General features: G+C 38.2%; 1 protein-coding gene across 1 annotated transcript; it reads right to left on the bottom strand.

Moving 5' to 3' along the window:
• Window positions 1-287: 287 nt before the first annotated feature.
• GHRHR (growth hormone releasing hormone receptor) lies at window positions 288-21,773 on the bottom strand. Its single transcript, XM_074157465.1, has 13 exons — window positions 21,717-21,773; window positions 16,336-16,441; window positions 15,605-15,712; window positions 14,277-14,377; window positions 10,970-11,067; window positions 9,107-9,239; window positions 8,047-8,200; window positions 6,922-6,982; window positions 6,189-6,258; window positions 4,647-4,738; window positions 3,775-3,904; window positions 2,236-2,277; window positions 288-410 (listed from the first exon to the last, which is right to left on the bottom strand). The coding sequence occupies exons 1-13, from the start codon at window positions 21,771-21,773 to the stop codon at window positions 288-290; spliced, it is 1,275 nt and encodes a 424-aa protein (XP_074013566.1).
• Window positions 21,774-22,886: the final 1,113 nt, after the last annotated feature.

Below are 22,886 nucleotides of genomic sequence, written 5' to 3'. Positions count from 1 at the left end.
TAACCAAGATGATGTGATTTTTGTGTTTGTTGTGGTGCAAAATATATCAATGAGAGCGATGTAAATCATCCTGTATTTAGCATGTCACTGCAATGCTTGCTCTGCAAAAAATGTCCAGTGAGCAGAACTGCTGTAGAAGGGGATTGTCATCCAATTTGCTCAGTATAAACTGCAATCATTATGTTTTGTGGGATTTTTTGTTTATTTGTTGTTTGTTTGTTTGTTTGTGGGGGTTTTTTTCCTAATCGGGCTTTTATATGGGATTACTCCAGATCCTGAGGCCATCTTTAGCACACAGATGTGGTCATTTTTACTCCAGAACTAGATGGCACAGTCCATCTCGTCCTCCTCCACACTGGCATAAGTCCATATCTCTTACCATGCCACCTCCGGCCAATTTCCGTTTGTACCTCAAAAGGAAAGGAGAACACTATTTTGTGGTCAAATACTGCTTTGAAGTAGACCAGTGGGAAAGAGGAAAGACAGAAATGGTGGCTAGAGAAGGGTAAAATTTAGACATCTCAGTTCAAATTAGTTCCTCTGGGCTACCTTTCTGCTAATAGAGAAAAGTAGGATCCTCCAGAGAATGTTTCATCTAGCTTGTCTCAGCATGCTCATCCCTCTACATTAATGAAAATATTTCAGAGTTGGTCTCCCATGTTGAAAAGAGCAAATGAAGCCCACTTTTCCTTTCAAGAGTTAAGGGCATACTTTATGTGAGACCACCCAGTCCTGTGCTCCTACTTAACGACTACGGGCCCAATCATCAAAGTTCATTTTTAGAGCCGTCAGCTAAATAAATGAAAAAAAATACCACTTCCATTTTTAACTTACCTGGTTTCAATTTCTACCTGGTGGTCCTCAATCCACCTTCCTCTGCTGAACTGAAATGTCTATCAGCACTAAGTAACTTTCTCCCATCAAAGTAGTTATACTTCGAGATCTTTATGCACAGTCAAGTCACCTCAATCTTCTAAGAAATAAAAGAGTTTGAGGTCTCTATCTCTAGCATGCTAAAACATTTTGTCCATCACTAGAATACTTTTTGTATCTTCCCCCCCCTCCTTTTTTTTAAAATATCCCTTTCAAAATTTATTCCAGTAATGGTCCCACCAACATTGCCTACACAAACACATTCTCTCCACATTGCTTGCTCTTCCTCAGTTGCTAAGTGATGTTGTCTTGTTTTCATCCCTTTCTAGAACAGTATAATCTACAGAAAGTTTCTTAATTGGTGGTTTCACACACCAATTTGTGGCCGAGAAATAATATTACTTTGTTATTTAAGACAGTGAGGGGAAAGCCAACAGCAATCAGGAGACATTTGTATACACACAGCTATGTATGCCATGCATTGGCATGTTCACAGAAACATAGAGTGAGTCCAGACAAGCCACTAAGACTGCTTTCACATCTGATTCGTATTAGAAATGTGCCTTCTCAGTAGTTAATGGGAAGGAAAATTCTAAATTGAAGTGCTCTTCTTTTTTAGGAGCTTCAGGTAGAAACCAGTAGATTGTTAAAGTAGTCTGAATCCAAATCCCAGTCATACTGTAAAATAGCCATCTCAACTACCCTGTACTCAGAGAGAAGGGTGAAATTTCAGGGTTTCAACCCATTCTAAAAAACGGAGGACAAACTTATGTTGCCTCTGTAATTCATTTCAGATGCATTCTTGTCACATATAGACTATATAAATGGATCTGGATACTAAGCAAAATGGAATGATTCCTGTCCCATCAACAGTAAAATTCTGACCTATATATTCTAAATAGAAAAACAAATTTATCAACTGAAGAAATACTGGAAAGCTTCATGAACATATTGAAAATAACAAAACTTAATATTTCAGTAGTGGGCAATCAGCATAAATTTTAATTCTTTCCAATTTAATCGTAGACCTTTAGTAAATGGAGATCTCTTTGCATCACTGCAGCAGCTTGTACTTTCATGTCTGGAACTAGCATGGGTTTTCCAGGCACTGCTATAATACAAAAATGTTCAGAAAGGATTAAAAATGCTTGATGGAATAGCGAAGCAGTAAAAGTTCATTTGTCCACTAGATGGCTTCATTCCCATGAAGATAATTGAAATGAAATTCAACTTCATTGATTCCCATGTTAAAGCACAAACCTAAGAAACTAAAAGATTTGATTATCTGCTTGTATGAAACTGATTATTAACTCTATATATCTGCCAGTGAAAGCAATATTGTAAACGATATAGTTTCCTTACCTCTTGGTTCAGAAAACAGTAGAGAACTGCTACAATAAACCCCTGAAAAAGACAAGACAAGGTTGAGTGCTACCACAGTTTGAGAAAGAAACTTGCACTGTCTGATGGTACTGTGTATGTGAATTAGTCAGTATCACTATAGGTTGGAGGATTTTAATAAATTGGAAAATTTTTTATGTACCTCCAATAAAGTTGATCAGCCAGATAGTTAGGCAACTAGTTAGTAGCATTTCACCAAAGTCAGTGACATGGTATGAATTCGCATGAACAGATGATATGGCAATTGAAGTTCGCCCACGTTATGCTTACAAAAATATGGTCTATTCTACAGCCAAATAATGTGTGAGTTAATGCTTTACACAGTGTAAATCAGTAAGGAAACATAGACTTTGTAAGGATATCCATGCATGGAACTCAAAGAGCCTTCTAGTCAACTTCTGTATCTTTGCAGTTTATCAGATGAGATCAAATTGTGGCCTATTGAATACTTGTGTTAAGATTCTTAACTGAGATAAACCCAGGAAAATCTGAGGAGGTCAATGGACCTATTTGATCAGATACCAGCTAAAAACCATCCTTTTGTTCAGTTATTCCTTACATTGTTAATTTACTCAATGAATGCCAGTTCCAAGTATGGAGGGTCAGGTGTAAGGTGTGTAGGTGTATTGGACAGGATTGACGCATGGGATTAAATCCTCAAGAGGACCAAACCAGCCCAACCGCTCAGTTTTTGGTGGTGCTCACTGACAACTGATGCCACGCAACCATTCAGAGGGAAATACGCTCCCTTGTGAAGTCTGGCAGGATTGCCTACTGCTGCTTCTTGTAGACCCTGAGGTGCAGCACAGGGGAAGGGAAGAAAGCAAAGGGCAACTGGGTGCTGCCTTGATCATAACTCAAGTAGTAAATTCACTTGGAACAAATGGCAGAGGAACCGCAGGAGCTGTTCTAGTTGGCACCAAGCTGTCCATACCCTGTGTGTCAATTCAGAGCTGTTGGAGGCATCCTAAGTACACCAAATATTTTGCCTACCCAGGAGGTAAAAGCATGCAGCATTCCTCAGGGCAGTGGTCTGTACAGGGCTGGTATGTGCATCAGTCACTATTCTGTGTTTATATGTTTGTCTATCAATTTATTCTTTGCCAAAGAATTTGAAAAGGGGCTGGAACTACAGCTTTGATTGCCCCTGGATAATTTAACATCAGCCCAGAGCAGCTTGGTCTTGTCAGAGAAAGTACGTGGATTACCACCGCTAGCAAAGAAGGTTTTCCATGCATGACTTTGACCCATCATCCAATTTACACGTGCATCTGGAAGACTTGGCCTTGTACTTGCAAAATCTGCAAATATAGTCTATAACCACGTAAGATTCAGGTCACATCTTCAGATACCATAACTCAGCAAAGAACCATGAACTCTCTGAGGAGGTATTAGCTTCAGGATCCAATGATTTTTTGTACAATTCTAGTTGTCATGTGGATACTACATTAAATGAGAAAATCTGCTAAGAAGGAATTGAAGCCTCTGCAGTCATTTTACCTGAAAAGATCCAATGCAGAGCTCTAAGTAAAGCCGAACCCCCCAACTGGTATACTCCGGAAGAAAGTTGAAGACAATATAATGGGTTCCAAATAATGGAATTAGAAGCAGGGTTGACCTTGAGAGACGTCTAGCAAAGTACATGAGAAGAAGTAAGGTAATATTATTTTCCTGAGTAAAGACTAATGCATGTAAGATGCAACAGTAATAAACAGATGTTAAAAAGAGGATCTAAATATCTACACGTGAAGTTCATATCTCTTGGGACTACAGTGCTGGACAGAAAGCATAATGAGAAATTAGCTGGAAATAGATTTCTTCTGCTTATTGCCTTATTGGCAGTACCATGTTTGTGGGAATACCATTTTCATGGCATTTCTTATGGTTCTATGACATTCTGTCTTTCTGAATGAGATTGCAGTTCAGGAAAACACAAAGGAGTAGAATACATTTTGACCCATCGGAGCTGTTGAAAATTTGACATTTATTTGTAATACAGAAGAAGTAATATGTAGGCTCCTTTTATAGTTCACATACAGGAAAAGGTATCTACAGAGAGTAGTTTATCCTGTCCTAAACTCAGACATCTACTGTGGATTCAATTAATGGTTTCCTAATCTCTCCATTGATTGTAACTGGACAGTAGACATCTGTACTGCTCAGAATACATCATGTTTAGATGGTCACTATTAGGTGAGGAAATTTTGACTAGTTTCCTTGAGAATGGGATAAAGTTGGGAATTTCTAAAATTTAATCCTAGCCAAACTGAGCCTGTCTGTGACACTGGACATGTGCTTCTCATTTTAGAAAAGATTATATCAATTTTTATGATAAAAATAAATGGTTTTTTTTTTTTTATGCCATACAGTACCTGTACTGAGAAGAGTTATTGAAGTTAATTTGTCTAGGGTCTAGTTTTTTCAGCAAAATTCTGATGATGTTGATAAATAGGACAAAATTGACCTGTTCACAATAATTTTGGGGGGGAAAAAAAAAAAAAGTTACTTTCATATGTAAAACTTTGCAATGAAAATCTGTTGTTTTACTTCAGTTATTATGTAATTTGTGCAGTTTCAATGAGATCAGTGTAAGATTATTAATGTAATTCCTGTTAGCATCATTCAAGCATCTCAATAGGTCACATTCCTTCTTAAAGAAATGAAAGATGAAAGAAAAAGAAAAGAAGATGAAAACTTGAGAATTTGACTTTGTTAAGTAAACTTTTTGTCAATGGCTTGTGTGACTCTTTATTTTTTGCAACTCATAATTTTGATTCTCTTTTGACATGGATATTGCATTAAATTCTGGCTAATATCTTTAGACATTATCAGTAGAATTCATTGGACTAAATATAGGTATTTTCAATGACATGCCTGCATCTGAGCTGACCATCCTTTTCTCCATCTGTAGTCAATGGAGAGCCAGCCAGTAAAACCAATAGAGTCCCAGGTGGAGCTGGGGATGAGGCATCTCTTCCAAATGTAGTCATCTATGGTAAACATCCTGTCTTGCAAAGCAAATTTTCTAGAATTGCAATTTGACAAAGCTTTACTTCAGTCCATGAAGCTGCTCAATTTTCCACAATAAGAGTTTGTCCCTATGAGTTTTGCATGTGTCCATAAACACCAGCTCTTCATTAGGTGATGCTGAATGCTTAATTTTGCCTAAGAATGTCCACATTTTACAAGAAAGTCAAGTCTTGTTTTTTCCATTAGTGATAAATTAAGCAGAAAAATTATCACTGTAATCCCCTGATTCTCTTAACTTCAAACATGGATGTCAGACGGAGGTAGAAGGAAATGTAATATTTTATTGAAACGTGGCAAACCATGACCAGAATTCAACTTGAGATTTTTCATTCACACTCTTTGCCTATATATGCCTTATTTGTATGCATATGTCCTCCAATTAAATTAAGCTTTTAATAGATGGACTTAAGGTCATCTATTAACTGCTTTTTCAAACATTGCTTGAGTTAAAAGACACGTGGGAGTAGTCATACACGATAACCATTTAAAGTCCATAAGTTTATTCAATAAATGTCAGGCTTAAGAGCTATTATCATTGTTATCGCCTACAAACAGAAACCTATTGCCCTTGAAAGTTTGTATTAAAATTTATGGATGATTCTGGACTCAGGCTAAAACTTGTACTTTCAAATATTGTAGGGATGGCTTAACCTCTCACCTGTTAGTTTTGACCAAACTGAAAATTCCATGAAATCTTTCATTTCTTTGAAGGATGTTTGCTTCTCTGCCTCTTTTTAGTTTGCTTTGGGCATAGGTAGGCTTACAGTAAAAATTATACCATTCCTCTTCCTTATTTCAAACAACATTTCAGCAAAGAGTAACCAGAGTTTAATTTAAAAGTCTTTTTTCTTCTAATTAATGTTGGCAAACTCAGAAGTACCTACCCCAACAGAAATTATAATAGGTCCTTTGATTAGCCACCAGTATGGAGAGCCTTGATTAACATCCCAACATCTGGGAAAATAACAGTAAGTTTAGAAAAGTCGTGTATGTAATCACTACAATCAAGCCACCACTTAGTAGTGTTGGTGAAAATCTGGAGATATTTTTGTGGAAGTGCAGGTATAGCACAATTATCCAAATATTTAAACTCTGCTCTGGACAAGACATACTTTTTACAGATTATCCTACTCTTTTCAAAAAGTAATAGTGAACTTGATGTGTTAAGTGACAGCCATGGATCCAACAACTCTGACAAAAGGCTTAAAGAGATGATGCCATGACTGATACAAAGTTATAGCTTTTTTTGTTCAAAGAAACTCATTTATGACATGAAACATTTTATCTGTGTAAAATAGCACACCAGGCTTCAGAAACATCAAAGGTATTTTGTATCAGAAATTCCTAGAATTTTGCTTTCTTAGTTTGTTATCTGATTAGAAACCCTTTTTTTCTTGCAGCACAAATAAATATTTCAAGTTCCTGGGAAGGATCCCCTGCACAATGGAAATGCAGAACTCCATCACAGGTGCTAATCTACTTGATGATGTAGGCAAAGGTGGCTAATATGCTAATATTATTTTCCCATGTAATTGAAATTACATAAGCCTTCATCACTATCAATATTTTAAACATATAACCTGGGACTGTAGAATAATGTAGCAAACAATTACTTACGCCGTATCTTCAAAGTAGAATTTTGCCAATATCCATATGATGGTGAAAAGTGTTGGAAAACCTGTTAGTTAGACAAAAACTGTGATTGTCTAATTTCATCAATTAATCCAAATCTTGTCCACTGACACGCTGCTGTGATAATACAGAGCACTCATTTTCAACACTGTAATTACACTTTGTGACCTGTTCATGTAACAGAAATTGTTTTAGATTTCTGGTATAAATCTGAAAATAAATCTCCTAATACCCATGATGGAATGAAACAAGTTAAGACGTTGACTATTTGGTGATCATGAATCATTGTGAACATACAAAGGAACTCACTTTGCACATGATATAGTTCCACCACAGAAGACTGAATTTGCAGCCTCTTACTAACATGAACACAACTCACATGTGTGATCTCACCTGAAGTCAGCACCTGCATGCAGATAGCACATTAAAACCCACTTTGGTGGCAACATGCGTGGATTGCCTTCCCGAAGTGACCAAAAACTCCCCATGGCAAGTGCATTCACCTGCTATATATCCTCAGGAGGGTGTTCTCTGCTTTTTCCTTTACACAGCAGCTTTATGTGGGAAACCATTTAATTTCTGATTTCTAAGTCACTGCAAAAGTCTGAACAATTAGATTTATTGCAGACTACAAGAGAAAGGAGTGAAGATGTTGCTGTCTCATGCCTCCACTGTTATTTAGTGGACAGAGCTCCTTATTCACATGATTGCCAAGTGCAGAAGATGGACTGTAGCAGCATCAGGACTACAAAAATGCCTGCTATGCCTCCAGATGGACCCATTCACAGAAGAAGACTATGTAACTATATTCATGCATGAACTGAAGCAAGGTACACCTAATTTAGTAGATTGGGGTCACTCCTTAGAGGAATCTGTGTTTTCAGTGGGGATAAGAGGGTTAAGTAGACTGGATCTCCCTCTGTGTGTTCCCAAATTTACTTAATTTTCCACTTTCCTAGGAACTTTAATGCCATACCCCAAAACTTGATAGCTCCTCCTTTATTGCTCCTAAAATCAAAGCAATGCTCAAGTTGGGCACTTTAATTAGGCAGACTAGATCCCATGGGAAAATCTTGCCTTTTATTAATATAATGTAAAAGCCTTACTTACCCCAGCCAAAGAGGACAAGCCACCAAAAATATCTTCTTCCATGAGAAAGAGATGAGAGTAGTAGACAGTTTAGGTAAAGAGCTTCTACTAGCAGCCACATGAAATTTGTCATCATGAAGTAGTGACAGAAAACAACTGAGATCTTGCATTCAGTCTAGGGACCAAGAAAGTCATCGTTTTGGCATTACTTGTGCATACACGTGTTTGATTTGCGGAGGCAGTAGGTATTTGTAATTCTGTCTAAGATTTACAAAGGTCTCACAATCATGATTGTGAGATTCATGTTTAAAGGGAAAGCTTAACATGTAATATGGCTTTCTGAATATTAAGACTTTAACCATCATAATATCTTGGAATCTCCACTGAATTTTGGTTTATATCTCTATGCTAAAAATACAGCTTAGTCTCCCAAGCATGTGACTTCTCTCACAAATGCACTGCCTTCAGTGTAACTTATACGAGTAGAGTCAAATGCTCCATAGCCCTTGGACAAAAGTACGTTCAAGGACCCATCATATTTCCTACTTAGGCTCAGTTTCAAACTTTTGTGTGGCCATGAGCAATGCAGAAGAATCATCCCATAAACCTCTGTTTGAAAAACATTGCTGTGTTGCCAATATTTGTTGCTGGACCAAAGCTAAATTGATTGTCTAGTACTTTGCATGTCTTATGGTTTACAATTCAGACCTTCCAGTCAGAACATGAAATCCAATATTTCCAGAAGAAACATCTTTCAAAAGTGGTTTTATGAGGTGCTCAGAGATCTGGAATTTTAGGTTCCAGATAATAGAAGCGTCACAGTGTAATGATACTATTTTTTTTCTATGGCAAAGCCTATATCTGATTCAAAGTGCTACAGGATCACAAATTGATGAATTCAGAAGTTCTGAGGTGCATACTTATGGAGGTAAAACATACTGATAAAATAATTATTGCATTTTCACTACCAGGTTAGAAAGCAAAAAACAGTAGTAAAAAAGAACAATGAAAAGTGAAACCATATATAGATGGTATGCAAAAACTTCCAAGTACCACAGTATCCTGTTTTTCATGTGCTTACTGTAGAGAAGCTGCAATGATCAATGTCTTCCTCTTGGAAAAGGACTGCATCCTTAATGAAAATGGCAATAGCTTTTAAGATAAAAGTAAAAAAGAGATGCACGTGGATATAATTTCTGGGACAGCGAAGCCTCCTGGAAGAAAAAAAGAAATTTTTTTCTGAGGTAATTAACTGACTTGTGCTAGCAGTCATTCAAATATGCAGTAAATCCTTGTTTCAGCTCAGGCACGTACAGAAAGAACACTTCCATCCACTCAGTTCTCTCTGAAGGCAGGTAGAGATAGAAACCTTCCTGGTGTAAAGGAATTCACCCACAGACTGCATCTTAATCTCCTTCCTTGTTAGATGCTACCCTGGTGATGTTTCCGCTCTGCCAAATTCCAAGGATCTCAATTATAGTTTGTGTCTAGTATACCTGAGCCAGCTTTTAGTTGGCATTATTTTTGGGCCAAGAGAAACCTACATCAGTAGAGATCTCTACTGATACAATTCTGACTGTGGCTAAACCACTCCCAAGAACAAGCCTGAAGAGATATCCTGGACTAAGTAGACAGTTTTCTCAATGAACATGGTAATGATTTACCAAGATTTTCTATACAGCAAAATGCTGTGTGTGAGTTCGGTTGTGTTAAATCCCTGTGCAGACAGCTTTATCCAGAATTGAAGAATTCTTCGTTAATTTACCAGAGTTACTCTTATGAATTAACTGAATGTGGATAATTGCTTTAAAACAATTTGGCAAATCTACTCTAAATTCTCATGTTCAGTTAATTCATATTAATCTTTTTGATTGTTATTAAATGCAGACTTTTGGAGGAGTTATACAACTTCAACTTTATGTTTTCATTTGGAGATGAAGACTTTAGCTAATTAGCAAAAAAACCCATTAAAAACTGAATTTCATCCAGATCCAGTAATCTCAGGGTTGCCTAAACTTAAAGCTCACTTAGAGTGTGCAGAATCTTATTACTGAACTCAAATGCCAACCCCATTGTTAACCATAACTTTTTCCTCCCTATTACTAAGTCTCTTTATGTCCATTGTTTCTTTCTTTCCCCTTATTTGGGCTGGTTTGTTTTCCTGAGGTCAGAGTGGATGTCAATAAACATATCTGTTGACTTCCAGACATGAGCTAGGAACCAAAAGGTCAAGAAACTTCCCCCAGAGAAACCCAATTCTCACAGCATAGTATTAAAACTCTTTTTTGTCCTGCACAAATACAAGAAATAAACAAAGATTAATAAAATAAATCCTACATGGTAGAAAACATAAAATCTACATTAAAAGAAAAAATAAGCAATCAGTTTTACTCTATTCTAAATTATAACTGAAAATGTCTAATAGCTGGATAGTTCAATAGGAAAGAAATCTTTCCAAACAGAAAAATTCAGAGCTTAACTTTCAGAACTCTCTATAGTTGTAACTATTTCAATATTAATTTATGCTCTGCCATAGGAACGTTGATTCAGAATTGATTTCTTTGTTTATGTTCTTCTTAGTAATATGCTATTTACTGAGCCCATACAAGGCAAGCACACATAATTTATCAAAAATTATCTTCATTCCAGCTAAAGCAAGCAAATAGATCTATTGGTTATTTCGGATCAAAGTGAGCTGGTGACTTTAGCCAAAGACAGTCAGGTTTTATTTCCCAGTTCTGATTCCTCTTATTTCTGACTTTACCTGATCACTTTTCATTTCTAGACTAAATTTAATATTATTAAACCAGTATTACCTGACATTTTTATTTTTGTTCTTCTGGACTTCTATCTATATTACTTTGTTACTTCTAATATTGCCTCATACAGTCTAAGATACTAAGAACTATTAAAAGGATTGAGGTTAGAGGATAACCTTACATACCTGAATGCAATAAGAACTGTCACGGCAATAATGAGTGAGGTGATAGATACACTGTATCCTATAGTGTAGATAATCTTTATAGTAGAAAAGTAGGATTGCTATAAAAGAAGAGAATTATTTGTCACATAACTTGCAGCCAAATGACAGCTGTTTTACTGATTCTGGCAGTTTTGCTTTGTTTGCTACTTCCAATCTGTTCACATCCCTCATTGCCTTTTTTCCCCCCTTTTAATCCCACAGCAAAATTCAACTGAAAACTATCATTATGTTTCTTTTGTGAAGACCGATTCCATAGCTATGTGGATACAGACTAGTTTGATAAAGAAACAGGTATTAATCAGGATGGTTTCCAGCTAATTCATAAAGCCATAAAAAACCAAACCAGTCTTCCATGAAGGCATTGTAAAAGTTCTTATGCATTTTCATAAGCACTGCATTTTATATCATGTTTTCTCCACAGGAATAGTAAGACAATCCTGCTGGCAGCTGGCTGCATGATGAATACAGAATTCTGTTAGCCTTTCCTTATGTTTCTCCACTTTCCTTTGCTCTGCTTCCTTACTTACAATTTTGCCATCTATTCTTCCTTTCCATTTTTATTGTGTTGTGGGGTTGTTGTTTCGTTGGGGTTTTTTTCTGGATTTGTTTTTTTCCTCTTTTTTCTTCCTGCCAAACTCAATTGTTACTCGATCAGAATGTCAATCAAAAGCATTTCAATTTAAATGGCACCTCTATCAGACAGGATCTCTGAGTGAGGATAAGCTGACTTCAACTATCAAACATGGAAGCAGAAAATGGAATGAATAAGCTCTATGCTGCAAATATTTCCCTTCAATCTAACACAGTCTTGTCTCTTGAGTCTCATTTCAATGTTTTTATAGCCTAAAATCTATGCAGCTATGCAGTGCACTACTACAGTTCACTGTGGGGAAAGACAGATGCTTGTTTTGAGCCTTAAGTATAACTTAAGGTATTATAAGGCTGACATTAGGTGGGGTTTATTTAATTTATTTTAGGTGCTTAAAAATTAGCTGCCTAAGTATGAGCAACTGAGTCTACAGTAAAATGAACAGTGTGAGAACATGGCCACAAGACTGTACTGTTTAATTTTTAACACAATCTTGTTTCTTCTTATTCTGTTTCTAGTCAATGAAGGGAAACAAACACCCCAAGAAGGCAACTCAACTCATAAGATGAGACCTTATCACTTTCTGTGAGAAAGAAAAAGGATCTATCACTTCATCTGCCGTAACAAGTGGTGCCAGTCGCTAGGTCTGGTTTAGTAGAGCAAAATCTTTGGTGCTGAGGACCCTGTATCCATGGAATCATCAAATTGTTTAGGTTGGAAGAGACCTTTAGTATTATCAAGTTCAACTCTCAATGAATCACTGCCAAGTTAACACTACACCATGTCCCTGAACACTACATCTACATGTCTCATAAATATCTCCAGGGCTGGTGATTCAACTGCTGCCCTGGGCAGCCTGTTCCAATGCTTGAGAACTCTTTCAGTGAAGAATTTTTTCCTAATATCCATCCCAAACCTCCCTTGATGCAACTTGAGGCCGTTTCTTCTTGTCCTAATGCTTGTTGCTTGGGAGCAGAGACAATCTCTCTACAACCTTCTTTTTCAGGCAGTTGTAGAGAGTGTTGTGTGCATTTCTAACCAGCCATAGTCTAGTTCCATAGGGTGAACTTTGATTACTGGTCAGAGCACTCCAGGTGCACCCTGCATTTGTCTCCCAGGTTAGTTTCATCCACAGGAAGCCAGATCATCCTTTCTGAGAGCACCCCTCAGTGCAAATGCAGTAAGGGGGGATAACCAAGAGAATTCCTTGTAAAGCTCACACCTGATCCTGACCAAAGCACTAATATAGATCTACCTTGTAGTGATTAGCTTAAACTTACACATTAATTTTTTGAGATTGATGAAGTTAAATGATGTGAAAGCTTTTCTGTCTGGTGGATGAACTGTGATTACCCATGTACCTGACTAAGCACAATTCCGGGCAGAGCTCAGGGAAGTTTCTCAGATCTACAAAGCTAGCCAGTAGGTCTGGAACATATCAAAGCTGTGCTATGCTGACCTCAGTTGGCAACCTCCACTTACAAATCAGAGATGAAAAACACAGAAAATAATCAAATCCTTCAGTGGATAAAGCTACAACTGAGGAGTTTACCTTGACGTAAAATGTGGGTTACTGCTAAAAAAATTCAAAGATTCATTTAAGACCTTTTGAAATCAGAAATGTAAGGAAGCAATAAAGGAAGGAAAGAAAGAGAAGAGTTGAATTTCAGTGTGAGTGTTTATTTATGGAGAGCAGCAGGTATTGTGGCTTAGAGGCTGGAAAGGAAGTTTGAGTTAAACAGCATGATAGTAATCAGGAAAAAAAGTAGTGGGAAGACAAGGTAAAGCTCCCCATGATGATATAGACTAAATTTTCTTCAGTAAGATGAATGGACTTCATCAACTACAGTGTAAATGTTATTTTCATTTTCTCTATAGCGTACAACAAAGAATAGTATTCACCTGACTTCTAGATTTAAAGACAGAAGTGCAGTGTTTATCTTGTACAGAGGAAGGGTAGAGATCTAGAGTTAGACTAGACAACTAATTTTTAATCACTTGAAGTGATTAATTTCTCTGGAAGAGGAGTTACAGGAAGCAAAACATGTCTATACAATATGTTTGTATCCTTATTAGAGATCAAGCACTATATTTTCCCTGTACATATAACCTCTAAATATCACCAATTGTGCAAATCTAGCTGAAGCAATATGTCAAATTCTGATCTGCATTACAGAGACATAGATTTTGAAACATTTTTTTTTTCCTTGTTGAATTAGATATTTTATGCTATGCAGGATGAGAAAACAGAAGTACCTCTTGTCCTTAGATGTTGCTGAATTTGGAACAGTGGTGTTATAACAGCACATTTGCTGTACGGATATTGTGATGTCACAAAATCCTCTTGCTGACTGATATTATTGAAATATCTTAATTAATATTTTATGAACATGTTGTTATATATCTCTAGCTATTACATCTGCAAGCAAGTTAACAGAGCTGTATGATTGTATGGAATTTGCAGCTGGCTTTATTTTTATTACACTCTTATACCTGAGTAATAAAACATCCTTAGCAATCCTCCAAAATAAGTGACTAGAGTAAAATTTGAATTGCATTCCATACTTAGTAAGAAATTTGAGCTTCAGCTGATTTTCCCTCCCCAGTGGTCTGCAGGAATAGAAAGGAATCCTATAACGTCAGCACACCTCTCACATATATTTATTTAATTAAACTTACTTCTTCAAGTGGAATCTCATCTTCTACTGGACAAGCAATATGGTAGGGAGGGAATGGGTCAGACCAGCCTTTCTTTGTGCAGTTCCTTTTTACTATCCCAGCTGAAACAGAAGCATGTATTTTTTCTCAGAGCCACATAACACAGAAAATAAAAACCAGGAGAAGCACTCTTGCTGGTACAAAGGTTATACCAGGAGAAGACGATCATCTCCATTAGCATCTGACAGAGTTGACAGGACATTTTGCCTGTGTGCATTCAGGTAGTCAGATAAAAGACTTTTCACTTCACCTGGAGACAAGCAATGGGAAAAAGAGAGAGAACCAAGGTGACAGAGGCAGAGATGGGAACAAGTAAGGAAGGCAGGGAAAGTTAGAAGTGGAAAGGACAAGGAAGTCCATGAAGAAGATTGGGAATCACTGCTTCATCAGACTTCTGCCTTGTTCAGCGCTCACCCCTGTAATGTACCCCTTCTCGCTCCCACTTTCCTTGGGGCTTTTTCTTTGCAGATCTGAGGCTGGAATAAGCAGTTTGTTCTATGAGGATAGCACATTTCCATAAAAAGATTTCTGGGTATGATGAAGGATAAGTAAGAGAATCCCAGGGCAGGAAATGAATCTGCCCAAATGAAAGGGATTTTCCTTATCCCTCATTTATAACTAGCATGTGTTGGGTGAGGCAGAGGTTGGGCATTACAGTTTCTTTTTCTTGTGGAACTGCCAAATCTAGGTCTTTCCTAGAAGATCATTTCCTCTTTATGGGCTTGCATTTTGTTCCTAGCCATATTTACCCAGGGCGTAAGCAGTCACAAAGGCATTGGTTTGCACAGTCTTGCATTTGACCCAACACATGCTACTTCAATAACAAAATTCTGCTTTGTATCTCCAGCCTTGATCTTAAAAAACAATCACATTATTGATTCCTCTGCCTTTCATTTCATCCCACACTAATCAGAGCATAAATCTCATAGAGCCCCATGCTTAAGCTCTGACCTAGACAACCCCCACGTGAGCTCCGTAGAAAATTCACCCAACAAGCTGATCCCAAAGCCAATGGAAACCAATGGAAATCACTCTATTGATTTCAGTGTTCTTTGGCTCAGGGCCTCATCACAGACTGTGGGATTATATCGAGTTATGGATAATGATTCATATATGAGAAGAACTGCTAAGCTCCCGCACATCCTACTGAAATATTTGCAGTACTGCTCTGGCGCTGCTCCAGCCAGAGAGGAGGAACTGCAATGTTCTGTCTTCATTCCCCATTTTTAGGAATGCTCTTGCCAGGCATGCAACACAGCAATAGGAGTACAACTATGATAGCACATCACCTGGTTCCTTCATGAAGTGAAAGAGGATGTTTGGGCATGGTAAAGCAAGAGTGTCTCCAACATCTGCCTCTGGCCAGCACAGTAATTTGTCCCAAGTTCTCTTGCAACCTCAGACAGAAGGTGAAATATATTTTTAAGCATAATTATATTTAAGCAACATAACAAATAATTAAATAATCCTTTTAAACATTGACCTTCTATCCTTTACATAACTTATAAAAATACTTTAGCCACATTTTTATTCCATTGTGAGAAATAAATACCTCACGAGGACTATTTAATCTATACTTTAGTTAGACCCCCTGTTTGTAGACTTGGGTGGGTTTTCAGACACAATGCAATAAATAAAAATATATTGTGGAAATGGGAGGGAGAGTGGTGCTGGAAGAAAGACAAGATCACAGTTCTCATTAAGGGGTTACCCTATTATTAAAGTTCAACACACCCTCACATAAAAAACATGATGCCATGATAGTATCCAATTCAGGAAGGAGTAGGACAAGGACAAAAGTATTCACTCAGATAGATTGACTATCCATATTTCAATGTGAAAAAAATGTTTTAAAAAAGAATTGATCGGAATGGGAGTAGATGGCAGAAGAGCTGACCAGAGAGCAGGGATCTGGGACAATGAGTAAAACACTCAAACATGCACATTGGCAGCATGGCCATGTCCTGGTTCTAGTAGGATGTTGCTTCTCTGTCACCCTTCATCTCTCACACATGGATACCTGGTGTTGTTGCATTTCCATGCTCTTCTTGGTTCTCGAGACATTCAGCCTCCTTTTTCTTCAGCTCTGTCATAAAATCACATTCTGGGTGGACATTCCCAGCAGCCTACAGGGAGAAGAGTTTCAGCTGATTAGTAATAAGGGACTGGGTAGGATCTCATGAGCCATTAAGTCTAGATTGACTTTTGCAACATGGCTGTGTTAAGGACATAGAGCACTAGCTTAGAGTTTAGCAGTCAAAGAGGGACATTGTCTCTGCAGAAATTGCAATGCTTTGGGCAGAGGAACCCAGCTGTGCTCTGTCAAAGGCAGTTGAGCTGTGCCACTCCACAGCAAATCCTTAGGCAGAGTAGCTGTTGGAGGATGATAGCTACAGTTTTGTACTGGAAAGTCTATAAGATTTGTCTGACTGTGTTCATAATGAAAGACATCTTTGCTAGGGCCCGGGTTTGAGTGCAGGACTCATTTGCACCCTAACTTTAGTCCCTGCTAAATCTGGGCCCAGGGAGACAGAGTGCGCTTGGACAGGCTCCTTTGCTTAACAGTGAAGGGCCCAGCACTGCAGGTCATGGCTGCAGAACCCATCTGCTCCTCAGCATAGTCATGTCCCTGCCAACCTCCAAAGAAATATTTTAAAACCACATACAATTACTGCAAAACTGTCTTTTGAATGAGCTCTTCACTCCAAAAGGAATGAATCTGTTCTCTTCCTTCTGTCATCTGTCTGTTTTTATACAGGGTGGGAGGCAAAACTCCTTTATTTGGGAAAAAAACTCTGCACCAAAGCATTTGTTGGTCTGGTATCCTGGTGTAGAGAAAAAAAGTTTTAACAGCAGGAACCTTTTGGTTGCTTTAGTCCTTATGTAGACTGGTGCTTACATGGACACCACAAGAGAATTAAAAGGGATCCAGAGTACTTTGGCTGCCAAAGGACAAAAGTCTGCAGCAGGCTGTTACACACCACAACTGCTGCGGGTGTACCCACTGTGCAGAAGTACACACATCTATTTGTCACAAAGAAAGCAATATGTGCCTTGTCCAACCATAGCCGTTGTCCCCAGGCCCAGAAAGCCAGTTGTCATCAGAGACACTCTCATCTTAGCTCTGTGTCCTGGCCACTGGTGCCAGCATGCTCCGTGTGCCCGAATATAGATATAAAGACACAGATACACATGACAGAAAATAAACTCAGGATGAGACTTGCATGGTGAACAGGTGGCTGGCATATGGCTCAGTTTTGTTCCAGCCAGGAAAGTTTAATATTCAGGGAATTTGGAAAATAAATAGCTGGCTTTCAGTTCATTCAGAGGGCAGATTGTATCGGTTCCAATAAGCTGGTGTTTCCCCTCCATGTTAATGTCCATATCTCATGTTGGTCTGCAGAGCATTTGAACCACGTATTGGCTAACAATTTGAATCTCTCAGCCTGCTGGAGAATACTGGATTAATTGCACAGGCTTTGCTATTCTGGTGTCTGGACCCTGGCAGCTGAAAATGGCATGTATCTCCATATATGCCCTTCAAGGACCTGGTCTGCTTCCCATTTGCTGCACTTTTAGGAGAGTGTGGTTTTCCTGCCAAATGGAGAGACAGCAGTGCCATGGATTAATTTAAGGCAGCAATGAAAAGGAAGGTCCACATTCAAGGCTGACTGAAGTTTGGTGTCTGTAAGAGAAGGGTAACTATGAATGGATGGAGCAGAGCCCAGCCATTGCCTTAGCCCCAGGAGGTGGAGATCTGATGTGTAGGATGCCTCAGTGAAGTCAGCCCCAAACAGTAACGACAGGCCTAGGGAGGAGCCCCTTAACTCCATTTCACTAAGATATGCAATAGTAGGCAGAATGACGGAAAATTGGCATGTCTTGAACATCTTTACACGCTTGATCTCTTCTCATGCCAATATATATTCTTCCCACCTTATACTCACCCTGGACAATGAAAGTCACCTATGCTGAAAAGCTCAATACCCTTCATGTATGGCGGCTATTGCAAAAAGTAACTTTATTAGTCAGTAGAAAAAACAGTCATCTCATTTACTGAAAAAATATTTTACAACATTCTCTTGGTTTGGTGAACTGTGCCCAGAAAAATCTCAGTAAGCAGGAAATGTACCCATTTGCACAGTCCTAAATTATTTCTCCTGGCAAAAAAAGGACTAGATTTTGCCTGTGAAAACTGTCTTTGCTCACTGAAATGCTCATGGCAAGAGCAAAGCTTGTTTGGCTCATTCATCAGTCCAGGAAACCTTTTTTTTTTTTTTTTTTCCTTTTTCTTTCTAAGTCTCCAGACTTGTGAGAACACTTTGCCACATGCATCTCAAATAAAAAGATGAGGCTGATCAAGTGCCAGGTATTTAAATTACTACCAAGAAAATCTGACCTTAAGAGATGCTCTCACAGTTTATACTCAAGTCTGCACTAACCACTGCTTGAATAAACACTGAGTGCAAGACCTGCTATGACAGAAACTCAAAATAAACTAAACAGATTTATTCCACTCCTAGGCTGCATTCTAGATAGATCCACCCCCTAGAGCTTTTCACTACCTCTAGCAGACACTTATACTTTCTGAACAGCTCTGAGTACTATTCCCAAACAAGGTGTAGAAACAGGTTCCCACCTACGCTGAAAATATCCTTAGACTTGTTTAATATCATTTTCTACCTCCTTCCCTTCTGCCCACTTCTGGAAGCATCAAATAATGGGATAGAGGTATGAGCCATTCTTTAAGACAAGAATAAATGTCTGTGAAGGTGATTCAGCTCCCTTTGTTGTCTACATCTACAGAGACGTAATTATCTGATATAGTAATCTTAGGTTCCTTTCATGAGCATAGCAGAGATGCTAGCATTTTTGTGCATAGAAAAATTGAGTATTTTATACATTTACTTTTGGATAGAATGAGCTATGGTTGAGACTCAATTTACTAGGAATCCTCTGCCTATTAATATCCATAGTTGCTTTCTAAATTTGGGCTCCAGCACTGAGTCAGATGAATCCCACTTACTGCAGCTACTGCCACTATGCAGGCCTGTAAGCAGAGCTATTTTGCCTGATAGGTCAGCTGATAATAAGACAAGTGTTTCTGGTTTGTAGGATCTCTAAAGAAATGAAAATCCATAAAATCTTTTAGTTTGCCACTTTGGTAATTCACTTGAATTGCACTAGGATCCTCCCTACAGAAACTCCCTGCGTAGCTCACAGATCACAGAATGGTTGAATCTGGCAGGAACCTCGGGGGATCTTCTAATGACACTTCCCTGCTCAACACAGGGTCAAGCAGAGCAGGTTCCTCAGGGATGCATCCAGTCAGGTTTTGAATATCAACAAGGATGGGGACTCCACAACCTCTCTGGGGAACTTCTTCCAGTGTTGGGCTACCCTCACAGTAAAGAGTGTTTTTTTGTGTTGAAATGGAATTTTCTGTTTTTCACTTTGTACTCATTGCCTCTTTCCTCTTCACTGGATAGCACTAACAGACAGCCATTCAGATTACCTAGGAGCTGAGCTGTCCTCAGGAGAGATTCCTCTCTCAATGGACTTGAGGGAAAGGCCTAGACAACTGGATCTTACTTTAGGCTCTTCAGAAAAATGTTTAATATTATGGTGGATGAATGTGTACTCTTCCATTACAGGGTTGTGTACATGAGACAAAACAGGAATCCAAATTTGATTCTTTTTCTGAATTCTAGTAATTAGTAGAGGAAACACAAAACACAGGTTCTATCACTTTTCATGATTATTTACACCAATGAAGATGGACAGATGTAAAGTACACTTCCCTGAAAGCCAGGGTGAGATCCGCAGGCATGTTTGTTCCATAGGCCTTGTTGCATAGCTACAACCATTTCACAAAGCTGAGAAGAATGTATGTGTCTCCTTTTAAAACTGTGCTGTCACCAAAAAAACAACAAAAGAAAACCCTCTTCCAGATCAGGCTCTAAAGAGGGACATGAAATGTACACATAAGAAAGTAAACTTCTATTTCTTTCGTTATTCTCAATGTTTTCATAGCATAATGCAAGATTTGCTGCTTGAATGATGTTTTTCCTCTGTTTTCTCCCGTATACATCAGAACGGCTCAATATTTGGACTCTTTTCACATTACAGTCAGCACTATACAAGCAATGACAGCAAAAAAGTCTCCGTTTATGGAAGCTGAGAGTCAGCATTTAAAATGTCTCCAAAAGTTGAGTTCAGCTCTTCCAGAGAAAGCGTACGATCAAGTTACACCAACAATGAAAACGGATGGCTGTTTCTCCACCATTTTCTACACCTATCTTATGTTATAATAAAACATGCAATGCATGCTAGGAGATTTTTACTATATCCTTACACATAAACTTGGTTTTGATGAGTGTATAAATGTATTATAACTAATTCAATCTTATAGAAGAAAGTGTCATTTCTCTTGGGTAAATGGGACAGGTTTTTACGGAGTCCTTCAGTGATATTATTAACCATTAGCACTGGCTGCTGATATTCCAGTTCTGAACAAACATACTAACCTGCTTACACTACAGGAAATTAGGGTTTGTCACACAAATGATGCAAAGGAATCCCTAACTTCACATCAGTAAAAGGTCTTTTCAGTTATTTCACAGTGGCTTATTTCTCTTGACCCTCAAAAAACAAGCTGCTATGTCACCCCTCATGAAATGCTCCTTCAGAGAAGACATTCCCAGGGAAGAGGAAAGGATATAGCTGAAGGATCACAAAAGGAAGATGCTGTAAATGTAATTACTCTCAGAAGCAAAAAAAATATCCTTCTTCCACTTTTCACAGACCTTTCCTAATACCAGTGTGATCCTGAATGCTGGGTTACTAAACATTGTCCAAAGCAAAATATCAGCAAGACCTCTAGATTTTTAATGCCATTTGGATACTTCTAATTCTCCCATAAGCATCCCTGCTAGTTCAACTCATTTTTTACTTGTAGCATCTCAGCTGCTCTCATATTAAATAACATTAATGCTAGCAACAAAGCAGATGAAATTTTAACTAATAAGACTGCATAATCTGTCAGAACCCATCTGCTCTGATGTAACAGCTCTCCTCCAGTTTCTTCTTTGTTACTGTCTTTTAAAGCCTACACACACACAAAAAAAAGAGGGTTCTGCCAATTTTGTTGTTTCTCCTTAGTGAGTGTGTGGTAAGAAAACAGTGAAACGCATAATATATAGATCCTACAAAGTGTGTCCCTTCTGACACTGTTCACACTTTTCATAGCATCTTGCCTTGTTTAGTTGGAATCCAAAGCAAATTAAGACAAAAGAGACTCATGCAAAAAGTAAACCTCTATCTGACCATCTGCTGCAAGAAGAAAATGGACAATTATTGAAAAACAATGAAGTAAAAGCTTTTTTTCATGCAATTACTTACAAGTGCTGCCAGACTCAGGGTGCACAGGGCACAGTGGTATAAAGCACTAGAGTTCATGTTCCAAAGCAAGACTCAGACTTCACTTCTTTAGCCTTTCTTAGCATCTTTCACCAGGCTTTTCACTTCCCTTTCTCCTATCAGTTGCTTATGTGAAGTATTTATCTTTTTGCCCAGAAGTGACGTAACAGTACAGTGAAGTAGGTGATAAATATTAATAACTCTCTAAGCTGCATTTAACCTGCTTTCCACCTTTTTGACTTTGATGCAAGCTCAAAGACTGGAATAGATGAACTGAGTGAGTGTTCCCAAGGTTTGGGGAATCCTGCATCTCCTGGCAAGACCCATATTTCTTTCTTTGTAAGACAAAATCATTTTAGGAAGGATATACGGCTCTAAATGTTGCTAATCATGCATTAAAACAACATGACTGGCATAAGAGAAACCCTCTTCTAACAGCTATTGCTAATGTCAATTTATTCTAATAAAACACACTTCATAGCATAGCTTCAGCATATCTATGTGTTTGCATGGAGTATAATGACCATGGTACTACATTTTGAAATACAAGATCAAAAACTACTCACAGGTGTGTGAGCACAAATTCTGCTGGGTACCTGTTTAGCAATGATTTGAAGGCAAAATTCACAAGAGTTTCTTCTCACTTTGCTTCAGACTTCTGTAAGTTCAGTGTCTAAATCTGAATTAGTCACCTTCTCTGCTCCAAGTATAGAAATATGTACACTCAGCTCATTCATCTCATCCTAACATAAGCTTTAAGACAGGCCTGATGAGTCCCACTCCAGAAATACCCAGTCTCACTCAGAGCTAAATACTGTCTAGATGTCGTACGGTCAGTTGTGCTCCTGCCATGCTGTGTATATATGAAAGTTTGTCTATAAATTTATACTACCTTGAAGGACTTAAAATTCCCTATCAGCATTAAGGAAAGGTTAACATTGCAATAGCAGAGACACAAGATATGAAAAACCCTTAAAAAGTTGTTCTCCAATCTTCTATTCTTCTATCATGCCATTCACAAAATCAATTCTTAAGCCCAGCTGCCATCTTTCCATCGAGGTCTATCCTACAAGCCTGTTTTCAACTATGACATTGCTTTTTGTCCATCTTCCCTGCTCATCTCTGTGCAGTTAAATTGACTGTCCTCTTACT

The sequence above is a fragment of the Numenius arquata genome, chromosome 12 (genome assembly GCF_964106895.1).
Source record: "Numenius arquata chromosome 12, bNumArq3.hap1.1, whole genome shotgun sequence".
Taxonomy (NCBI): domain Eukaryota; kingdom Metazoa; phylum Chordata; class Aves; order Charadriiformes; family Scolopacidae; genus Numenius; species Numenius arquata.
The sequence above is the reverse complement of the archived record's forward strand: the minus strand, read 5'-3'. Positions and strand labels throughout refer to the sequence as shown.

Excerpts from the sequence above, each read along its gene's own strand:
- GHRHR (XM_074157465.1), bottom strand. The coding sequence starts at position 21,773 with ATGAACTCTAGTGCTTTATACCACTGTGCCCTGTGCACCCTGAGTCTG. Across the intron at positions 11,068-14,276 it reads ATGAGATTCCACTTGAAGAA|CAATCCTACTTTTCTACTAT; the intron begins GTAAGTTTAATT and ends CTTCTTTTATAG. Across the intron at positions 6,983-8,046 it reads GCTTGTCCTCTTTGGCTGGG|GTTTTCCAACACTTTTCACC; the intron begins GTAAGTAAGGCT and ends TCTAACTAACAG.